Here is a 10,635-nt window from a genome sequence, read left to right as displayed (position 1 = left end):
TAATTAGATACATGATTGTAATTGGTTGAAAGTGTAAAACTGTTAGTGCATATCCCTTTTTCTCTTTTTAATATAATAATTAAAAAAGAATTAAAATTAAATTGAAAAACAAAATAGTAATCGTTTTAACAAAAAATCAGTTTTGAAACAATTGTAAATTTGTGTTAAAAAGGAAACAATTGTTAAGAAAAAACAAAAAACCAATTTTTTTAAAAAAACTTTCTAAAAATAATTTTTTTTAAAATTTTTGAAACAACCTGGGTTTGACAACTCTTTTGGTTTTTTGTCCTTTTTATTTTCCTTTCTCGGAGGTTGTTCTGTTCATAAATATGTATCTTTTTGAACACAAACAAGACCAATTTTCGATTTCTTCCGTTTTTCCAACGCTATAAATTGACCTTACTTTGCGACAATTACAACAACCCTCTTTTTCTTCTCTCCCTTTGATTCTCTTCTTATACTCCGTCTTTACTTCGTTATACCCTCCCTCTCTTCACTATTCTCATTTTTCCATTGATCCTACCTCGTTTTTCTCGCCTAAATCATTATATAAACAAGGTATATCAATTTTTCTCTATTTCATGTTTCCCTCTGCTTCTTTCTCTCGCTGTTTTCTTTGATTTTTTGCATCTGGGGTATGCTCATTCATTTGTATTCATGATTTTCAACTTAATGTATGTTATTACTATCAAAAGTTTGTTTTTTTTTTGTTAATATATGCATATGAATTCAGAATTCTATGTGGGTTTTCTCTTGTTTCATTGTTCTCTTTCCTATAGATAGATCTGCAATCACTTTGTTTCAAATTGTTTGTTAGGTGGGGATTTTCCCTCTTTTTTTCCTTTGGTTTGCATTGATCATTTTTATAGGCAAACTAGTATGTGTTTCTTGTGTTCTTGATCATGATGTGGCTGTGGCAACACTAATGTATTGTCTTACTGAGTTTGTTGTTTTTGAATCTTTCAGACAATGGCTACTGAAGTATGTAACCATGCTATTGGGACTTTGCAGTCTCATTCTTACCTTAGTAATTTGAATCATAGCCAAAAACTCAGGAGCGGTTCGCTGAGATTGGCGATGAAGGATTTTATCCCTAGTAATAATGGCTTGACAACTGGAAGAAGTCGGAGGAATTATTTTGTAATTCGGTCTTCTGCTTCCCATTCTCAGACGTCGGTTATTGATCCGGTGTTGTCCCCTTCAAGAAGCAACAGTGGTGACACTCCTAAGAAATCAAGTATGATAAACTTTCATGTTAGTTGTATTTATTGTTATCATTCTGTCGAATATGTTTTTGTTGATTGGTTATTGAAGTTGGATCGCAAGTTTTAGGTTGTTAGACATTCGAAAAGTTGAAGTTGTCATGATTGGATGTTGTTATTGTTATCTAACGACTGTTATCTTTGTTCTGGATCAGATGAAGCAGCTTTGATCCTTATTCGACACGGTGAGTCGTTGTGGAATGAAAAGAATTTGTTCACTGGTTGTGTTGATGTACCACTTAGCAATAAGGGTATAGATGAGGCAATCGAAGCTGGAAAAAAGATTAGTAACATACCTGTTGATGTCATATTTACATCTGCGTTGATTCGTGCACAAATGACAGCCATGCTTGCCATGACCCAGCACCGCCGTAAGAAGGTAACAGAAATAGATAGCTATCTTCAGGTCTCAAAGAGTGACACAATATGTAACTAGAAATACTTGCACAACAATCCAGAAAATCAGGCAATAGAAAAATTGATAGGTTTGGTTACAATGGTTATTGCTGATTATGTACAAAGTAGCGACTAAATTCCCGTCTACACCATTCCAAGATTATCTTGTGCAATGTATTGAAATATCATTTTCTATAAATTAACGATCAACCTTCCTGCAGGTGCCTGTTGTTTTGCACGACGAAAGTGAGGAAGCAAAAGCATGGAGTCAAGTTTTTAGCGAAGATACAAAAAAGCAGTCCATTCCAGTCACAACAGCTTGGCAACTAAATGAAAGAATGTAATAATCATTTTCTTGGTCTTAATGTTTGAAACTTCTGCTTTACAAGGCTATGAATAACACGGATCCGTATTATTGGTGTATTCATAAATAATTGTCGCCCTTTCAGGTATGGAGAACTACAGGGTCTCAATAAGCAAGAAACAGCAGACAGATACGGCAAAGAGCAAGTCCATGAGTGGCGCCGAAGCTATGACATACCTCCTCCCAATGGTGAAAGTTTAGAAATGTGCGCTGAAAGAGCGGTAGCCTATTTCAGAGACCGGGTACGTGGAAATTTCAGTTTGATATATAATGAAACTTTTAAACTCAAATTTGATACAGAACTGATCCATCGATATCAATGCTGCAGATTGAACCCAAACTTTTATCCGGAAAGAACGTCATGATTGCAGCACACGGGAATTCGTTGAGATCCATTATCATGTATCTCGACAAGTTAACTTCCCAAGAGGTGATTGGACTACTCAGAAATATTTTAGCTCTTAATTTGCATAGGAGAACTATATCATAGACATGATTTTCCCCTCCGTATTTTGACAGGTCATTAGCTTAGAACTGTCGACCGGAATTCCAATGCTTTACATTTTCAAAGAGGGAAGATTCATTAGAAGGGGGAGTCCTACAGGACCAACTGAATCTGGAGTTTATGCCTATACCAAGGTATGCATTTTACACTCGCTTCTATATTTCGTCCCATTTAAGACGGTTTTTATAGGAATATTAGAAGTTTGTCTGGAAGGTTGCACTGACAAATTTACTTGTTGGTTACAGCATTTGGCTCTTTACAGACAGAAGTTGGATGAGATGTTCCAATAATAACATTATTTAGGTAAGAATAAGAACTAGTTACTGTTTTTGTTCTGCCTTTTCCTCTATTAATATGCTAAATTTTGATACTGAGTCTGTTTCACTTTCAGGAAATACTTCCACAGATAAATCACCTATGGGGAGATTGTTCTCAGTGTTACACTGCTAGGTGCCTTCAATATTAGCTCATATTTCTAAAGCTAGGTTGTTATGGTTGTTCTAGCATAGTGTTGAGCCTTTGTATCAGTAGGCTAGCTTTAAACTTTAGATACATTTATCTCATGATGAGCAAGAGATTGTAAAAATACGAGCTCTAATGTCGAAATACTGTAATAATTATTGAAAACATTTTCAACAATAAACAAGCATTGCTCCGCGATGGAGGGAAAATTCTGTTGAATGCAAGTATGTATTCTGTCTTTTATTTTTAAATGTCAAAAGCTTCAAAGTTACAAGGTAAAGTCATTTATCATAACAAATCCAAGATAAAGTATACACCATGTTTCTTAAATGTAGGTTTCAAACTAGAAATAGAATAGCATATAACTCATGCTGCAAGTAATATCTCATTCTGATATCATGGTTTTTTTGTCGACATGATTAACCAAGATACGTTGATCAGGGTTAGGAGCAGAGGAACCGAGTGTTTTCTCGTTGTTGGAAGCATCAGAATCTGCTTCTGACTCAGTTGAATCAGAAGAAGGAATATTGTGTGAGAACAATGATAGAGAGTTTGCCCGTGTCCAGAAGGAGCGCATCTTGTTATCTTCCTCTTTCATTCTCTTAGCATATTTATTCATATCAAATTCTGTGTCGTCGTTCCCACCAAACGCAGGTTCAAGTTGATCCATATCGAACAAACCCTCCATAATCTTCTTTGTGTTTTGGTCGTTCGAATAAACAAACTTTACCTTTTTGTAACTCTCAGACTCTAGCAAAACCTTTACCATCTGCAACAGTTCATTCTTTTACATTACAAAATAGTACTGGATTTATTCTTTTGCAGCATGTAATTAAAATTTCACCGAAACAAAAAGATAAAAGTATTTTGTTTTGTTACCGCGAAGAATGGCTGGAAAATCCCAGGTGCATCATACATGACTGCCAATCCGAGGCGCTGTGGATAATATTTTTGCAATATATGGCTAATTTCGCGTGTCATCTTGAATGATACATTCGATAAATTGAAACCATGAAAATCAACCAGCCATACCACCTGTTCCTGGAGAGGTGGTAGATTCAAAACTGCATTCTCCATGCAGTAAACAAAATGCTTAATCTCTTCTGTCAACAACTTCGAATTCTGCAGCACAAATAAAGTCCATAAACGAAATCAATCTTCCGATTTCACTCGTTCCAAACACAGCTCTGCAATAGACATGATGATATATAGTATTAAAACTGATTTTCAGAAGAAACCTGGCGATCCGTTCTCATTACAATCACCGGTCTTCCATACTTGTCACAATAATTTGCTCTATGCATTTTCCCTATCTTCGCTTCATTAGAAACATCGTCCTTAACCGACAAAGAAACCACATGTTAAACAACATCAGAACAAAATTAAATCAAGAGTGATTGATAACAGGAAAGAACTAACTCACCCAGCGAATCTCTTCCGGTTTATACTCCCGTCTCCATTTTAAGCTTTGCTTCAACATTTGAGATGCTTTTTTGACATTCCAACTTTGCGATTTTAAGTACCTTGAAATCGATGCATCAGTACAATACACAGATTCCTTTTCTGATAATGTTCCTATCATCTTTCTCACCTCAATGATCTGAAATACAGCAAAATATTATGAGCTACCACACCCTTTACTCAAGATTTTCATGTGTATGCATGCACCAAGAGTCCAATTAAGTAAGATTATGAAAATACTGATACCTTTGCCTGTTGCTCTTGTGAGAGTGATACTGCTAACACTTTCTCATGGCCAACAGAACCAGTTTTCTTCAGATCCTCACTACTCATAGTAATAACTGTATAAAAACAATCTAAAAATTAAGAATGAAAACTAGAACAAGCCAAAGTTTTGAAGAAACAAAGGTGAATTAAAGTGATATAGTTTAGTCTGGTTTCATCATTGAAAATAGCATTCAATTTATAACCACTTTGGTTATTACTATTATTGCCTTAACACAGTTAATAAGTTAGGTCAATTTTGTTAGAAAGTTATTTTCATTTATGTCATGGTGTAAGTAATCTAAAACTTCCCTACTACACAAATTATTCTGTACATTATTTTGTCCTCTCTACCATGTTTTCCAACAGTTTATTTAAGTTAAAATTGAGAGAAGTGAAAAAACTTCAAAATTCAAAGCATGAGACAAACAACATAAAGTAAGAGACAAAGATTCATTAAGTTTTGGTAACTCTTGTCAGAGTAGTTGGTAAAATAGGAAGAAAGATCTCAGTATTAAACATATTCATATGTTATATTAGTGTCACTATCATATACAAGTGCAGCACCGATTGTGCAAAGTAGAGAGATAAGTGGAAAGTAAATTACTAAGATGGAAAGAAAATGCTAGGATGAAAGATGGACCACAGAAGGAAGAAAAACAATTATTCAAAGCTTATCCTGTAATGTGACTATGTGATAGGAGGAGTAATGTGGATATCGTGGTATTTATGGGTTTATAAGCACTCTGTCACTACCGTACTCAGCTATAACTATACACAGTGTGATGCCAATGAATGCGTGCATGTGGAAAGCAAAACAGTACACCACTCCTTTTCTAATGTTTTCTACTGTCATCTCACCGCAACCAAAAAATATTTTTTTTACAAAACTAAAATAAAGAAAAAAAAAAAACAAATTTCATTCTTAAAAATAACGTTTTTGTAACGTCAGCGGATCCTACTCCATTTCGAAGGGGGAAGTTGTGAATTAGGAGATTGACGTTAGCAGATGTATTAAGTTTTATCATAAAATTAACATTCTAACTATCTTTAAGAATGACGTGGATAACTCAAAACATGGTGTTTTCAAACATGATATCTTTGATACTTTAGATTAATACTGTTTGTTTATGATACTTATTTAGAGAGGTCACAATGAGGTTGATATTGAGAGATGAGTCTATATTAGCGAGCAAAGTCAATAATGATTATACCTTTGACTAGAAAGAGGTCTTTGTGAATGACCTATAGTCCTGCTTGGAGGATATGAGAAGAGTTCGAGATGAATCTAAAGATACCACCACATCCAGTACAAGTTGGCATGTCTTTACAACTTCCAACGACGTTAATATTGGTGCATGTGTAGTTGAGGGAGTTTCACTTGATGAAATGGGTTATCTGTGTGCCTTGTTTGAGGTTTAGTGAAGCAAATGTGAAAAGAGTCCGCCATGGAGAGGACACCCTAGGAGAGTTGATACATGATAATGGTTTCATGAGATATGCATGTAGAGTTACATCAAAGAGATTATGACGAGTACCATGACTCAATTTTTCCCAAGCATTTCCTTCCTCAGCTAAGAAATTTTATGGATGATTAAAGCCAAGGTACAACCAAAGGTTTCTAAAGTCCATAGAGTTATCGACACAATGAAATGATGACTCCTCTTCTAGGCTATATATGGAATACATAGTCGGGGAACCATGTTGTGATGGTGAAGTAGAGAGAGAAAGAGTATGAACATAGTTGTTACAAACAATCCAAAATAGGAACTTGTTCTTTTTGGAAGGAAGAGTATCCAAATCCAGTTCTACGGTTGAGGTTTTGAATCAAGATGATATAAATCTTCTTTGTTGCGGAGGATCCAAGTGTAGCCACTCTTAGTTATGTAAGTTCCACTTATGTAATCAGACCAAATAAAGAAATCTCATGTATTGGTATTAAAGCTCAATCTTTTGGTGGTGAGCTCAATCATGATATTATGAGGGAATTGAGTATACAAGTGATTGATGTCAGGCGGCGTCGTAGAGTAAAATATATAATTTTTAGATTAATGTCTTGGATGTGCACATAGTCAGCAAGAACATCCACGGGACCAAGATAATTCTAATGGATATACTAGAAAGAAGACGAGTCTGACCCGAGTCTCAAGTCAAGCCTATCTCTAAGCAGGCTCTTCGCTTTGACAATAGGATTTCGGGGTGAAGGAACATGTAGTAGCAGAAATGTAGAGTAAATAGCCACTAAATGAATACTTTTGAGAGGGGAGATGTATCCAAAGTTTATTAGTATTTTGAAGAATATCCCAAATAAACTTGCCAAAGAGGAATGTGTTAACATATCTTATTGATCGAACCCCTAAGCCATCTAATTTCCATGGGCGTGTAATTTCTTTCCAGCCAACCAAATGAATATTTTTGGTGTTAGTACCTTCCCAAATAAAGTTACGAGTCATACGATCAACAATGTCACAAATATTTTGAGGGAGCCAAGTGGTTTACGCATAGTAAAAAGGGGTGGAGGTGAGAATCGATGTAGCAAAAGATATTTTACTAGTTGAGAAGCTTATTTTCTAGGAAGCCATTTGTGTTTCCGTTTTCTCCATAATGAAGTTGAAGTCTGATCTTTTAGTTCTACCTCTATGAATAGGAAAATTGAGGTATTTATCCAAATAAGTAGTACATTGAATGCCTAACATTGTAGTCAATTGATTGATTTTATTCTGAGGGATTCCAGAAGAGTGGAAAACATAAGACTCAACAATGTTGAACTTAAAACCTGATGCACGACTAAGTATGTCTATTTGTGTGGCAATAGCTATTATCTAAGACTTATTTTGTTTTGCGAACAAAAGAATGTCCTCTGCAAATAGAAGGTGTGACTGATATGAAAATAGGACTTCAAGAACCACTACGGACAACATTGATGATGGAAATAGAAATTTTATCCATACACATGATAAAAAGGTAAGGCGATAATATATCCCTTTGTCGAAGACCGTGGGAAGGCTTGAAGGTAAGCATTTTATTCCTATTCTATAATATAAATAAATATGAGAAAGTGATGCAATTCATAATGAGATAAATGGTTATTCGGGGATATCCAAAGTCCAACGAAAAGCTTCTGAGAAACTCCTCTTTAATGTTATCAAAATCCTTTTTGAGATCTTGTTTAAAGGAAACATCCCCTTTTTTCTTCTTCGTTTTACACTTTTAGTGAATAATTTCCCCCAGAAAAATAACATTGTCATTGTTGCCCTTACTTGACAAGAAACTTCTTCGGTAGGGTCAATGTGAGTGTCTAGGAGAGGTCAAAGACGTTTACTTAGACTTTGGCAATAATCTTGCACACTATGTTATAGAGGATTATAGGTCTCAAATCTTTAAATTTTCTTAGAGTGTCAACTTTAAATCTTGTACACTGTGTTACAAAGAGATAATTATGTTTCAGAGATGACTGAACTAAAATGTCCTGTAGAGAATGCTATTTTGACAAAGTTGAAAATTTCATATTCCACAATCTGTCAATATTGTTTAAAGAAATTGCAATGCCCGTCAGTATTATGGGCTTTGTAAGGTTTAATCAAATTTAATGTGAGAATGACTTCATCTTTTGTGGCAAGATTTGCGAGGGAAGTTATACAATCGTCATCCATGAATAACTGATTTTAATTGTTTTGAAAGGTGGGTTGACTAGTGTTGTTGGCAAAAAAAGGTCTTTAAATAATTTCCAAGCTTCATATTGGATGACAAGGCAATGATTTGCCCAAATTTCATTAGAGATCTTGATTCAGTGCATTTTGTTTCTATTTCTTCTAATGATGGTTTGAACTTGAAAGAAATAAGGTTTTTTGTGTCAGAGAATTTGATCTATTTGTCATGAGACTTTTGGAACCAATGGATTTCCTCCTAGAAGAGGATGCGGTTGAAATCTCTTTCCAGTTGTTGCCCAGAAAGACATGATAAATATAATAAATTATCTCTAGGTAGTTCTAGATCCATTTAAACCCGACTTCAATGTGTTTTTTAACGAAAGATACTGTAGAAGACACTCTAGTTAAAGGTGGTGGAGTCTTCCTGCATTTTCATTAGAAAAGCCACAAGACTAATGTTGGTGGAAGACTAAGTCTGGATAACTATATTATGATACTCTTCATGATTAATCCGAGTTGCCTCAAAATGGAAGGTCCGCAGTTCCCTTGCTAAAGGAAGGCCACAAAAATGGAAGAGGATACAATTGTTGTCAAATTGAAGCCTGCAAGGAATTCAACGAGACCCTTCGAGAAAGCTAGGTGCCAAGGAATATTAGTTAGTCAACAATCTAACCTTTAGAAAAGATTATATACCCATGACTATTGTGATGTCAAATAAAGTGACCCATTGTATTGGAAATATCCAATAAGTTACAAGTGTTGAAGAAATGTGCAAATATCATCATTCTTAGAATGTGTGAATTGGGACTAACTCATCTGTACAAAACCGACTCTTAGGGTGAGGATTTCCCATACTTATAAGCACATGCTCATGTCATATATTGTCTGATTGAGACTCCTAACACTCTCACACACACCTAAGATGAACGCCTGGAGCGTGGAACTGAATGGAGGGTGGCCTGATAGTAGGTGGCCCAACGGATCTTAAACGAGGCTCTGATACCATCTTTGAATATGTGAGTTGGGCCTAACTCATCTTAAAAAAACCGGCTTGTAAGGGGAGGATTTCCCCCATTTATAAGCACACGTTAATGTCATATATTGGCCGATGTGGAACTCTTAATAATAATTTTATAGGGTTTGAAGGTGCCTCCTCTCTAGGAACTAGGGAGAAGACTGGCGTTGAATTCCTTAATGAGTAGCCAAAGGTTACTGATCCCTTGAGCAATGATTTGAATGCAATTCCAAGGATTGATACGAGTTAAGGGGTTGTACATTTGATAGAGGACAATGCAAGTAATGATGATCTCCCCTATGGTAATAGTAAAAGTGATGGATTGATTGTTGTGGTCAATGAAGTTAGTGTTGATGCGATAAATTAGCTTTTCGAGAAGGAAAATTCCTTCAAATGGCCAATAACCTCCATAATATGCACATGAACATAGCCAATGTTAGTCCAAAAGGTAGAACCAAGAAAAAAATAAAATATATATTTCAACAGGGTCGACCCAACACATACGGAGGCCCTAGACAAAAATAGTAAAATGTGGCCTTTTAAAAAAAATAAATAAATATTTTTAAATGGACCCAAACCGATTACTTGTAAACACTAAAACTCACAATAACCACTAAACTACATATTAAATATTACTTATTTATAAAAACAAAATTAAATATTATTTAATTTTATTAAAATTCTATAAAGCCCAAAATAAAATTTGGACCCTGAATTATTTGAGACCTGCTCTTCCTGCATATGTACCGGATCGGTCCTGTATTTCAATAATGACATGAATGTGGGATTATGTTTCCTAACCACGTATATCAATACATGATAATGACTATGATAATAATTTATTTTTTTTAATTTTTCAAATTTTCTTTTATATACTTTTTTTAACATATATAAAATGTTCTATCAGATCACTCATTTTGGAATTGAGAAAATAGGTGCTAAATTATAATTTTTTTACAATATTAATAAAATAAATTATTAATGTTTAAATTTTTATTATGATCTTTATCATTTATTTGTTGACTCTTGAGAAAATTTTGGTATAGTTCTTTCTCTCTCTTTTTTTTATTTGGTAATATATTTGAAATTCACTACAAAAAATCACGTCTGTAGCGACGTGAATTCCACGACACAACATGGAAAATTACGTCAGAGCTTAAAATTAGCGACATGGTCATATACGTCGTCTGGGAGTGCGTGGAAACTTTATTGTGTTGTGTTTATCACGTCACAACTTTGTGACATGGAGAACACGT

The 10,635-nt window shown here is 34.7% G+C and overlaps 2 protein-coding genes across 3 annotated transcripts; one reads left to right on the top strand and one right to left on the bottom strand.

Moving 5' to 3' along the window:
- The first annotated feature begins 333 nt into the window (after window positions 1–333).
- LOC131634895 (2,3-bisphosphoglycerate-dependent phosphoglycerate mutase 1-like) lies at window positions 334–3,208 on the top strand. Its single transcript, XM_058905516.1, has 9 exons — window positions 334–558; window positions 967–1,237; window positions 1,418–1,641; window positions 1,880–1,998; window positions 2,108–2,264; window positions 2,351–2,452; window positions 2,542–2,661; window positions 2,773–2,830; window positions 2,919–3,208. Exons 2-8 carry the CDS (start codon window positions 970–972, stop codon window positions 2,815–2,817), a joined length of 1,035 nt encoding a protein of 344 aa, XP_058761499.1. The 5' UTR covers window positions 334–558; window positions 967–969; the 3' UTR covers window positions 2,818–2,830; window positions 2,919–3,208.
- LOC131634896 (uncharacterized) lies at window positions 3,199–5,421 on the bottom strand. 2 transcript variants are annotated; one of them, XM_058905518.1, is made up of 6 exons: window positions 5,322–5,421; window positions 4,697–4,791; window positions 4,413–4,589; window positions 4,228–4,326; window positions 3,869–4,111; window positions 3,199–3,758 (listed from the first exon to the last, which is right to left on the bottom strand). In XM_058905518.1, the coding sequence occupies exons 2-6, from the start codon at window positions 4,781–4,783 to the stop codon at window positions 3,375–3,377; spliced, it is 990 nt and encodes a 329-aa protein (XP_058761501.1). In that variant the 5' UTR covers window positions 4,784–4,791; window positions 5,322–5,421; the 3' UTR covers window positions 3,199–3,374. The 2 variants fall into 2 exon arrangements, with proteins under 2 accessions (XP_058761501.1, XP_058761500.1); XM_058905517.1 differs by lacking the exon at window positions 5,322–5,421 and having other exon boundaries at window positions 4,697–5,277.
- Window positions 5,422–10,635: the final 5,214 nt, after the last annotated feature.

Source organism: Vicia villosa, unplaced genomic scaffold, assembly GCF_029867415.1.
Source record: "Vicia villosa cultivar HV-30 ecotype Madison, WI unplaced genomic scaffold, Vvil1.0 ctg.001376F_1_1, whole genome shotgun sequence".
Lineage (NCBI taxonomy): Eukaryota > Viridiplantae > Streptophyta > Magnoliopsida > Fabales > Fabaceae > Vicia > Vicia villosa.
This window is presented reverse-complemented; position numbering and strand designations above follow the sequence as displayed.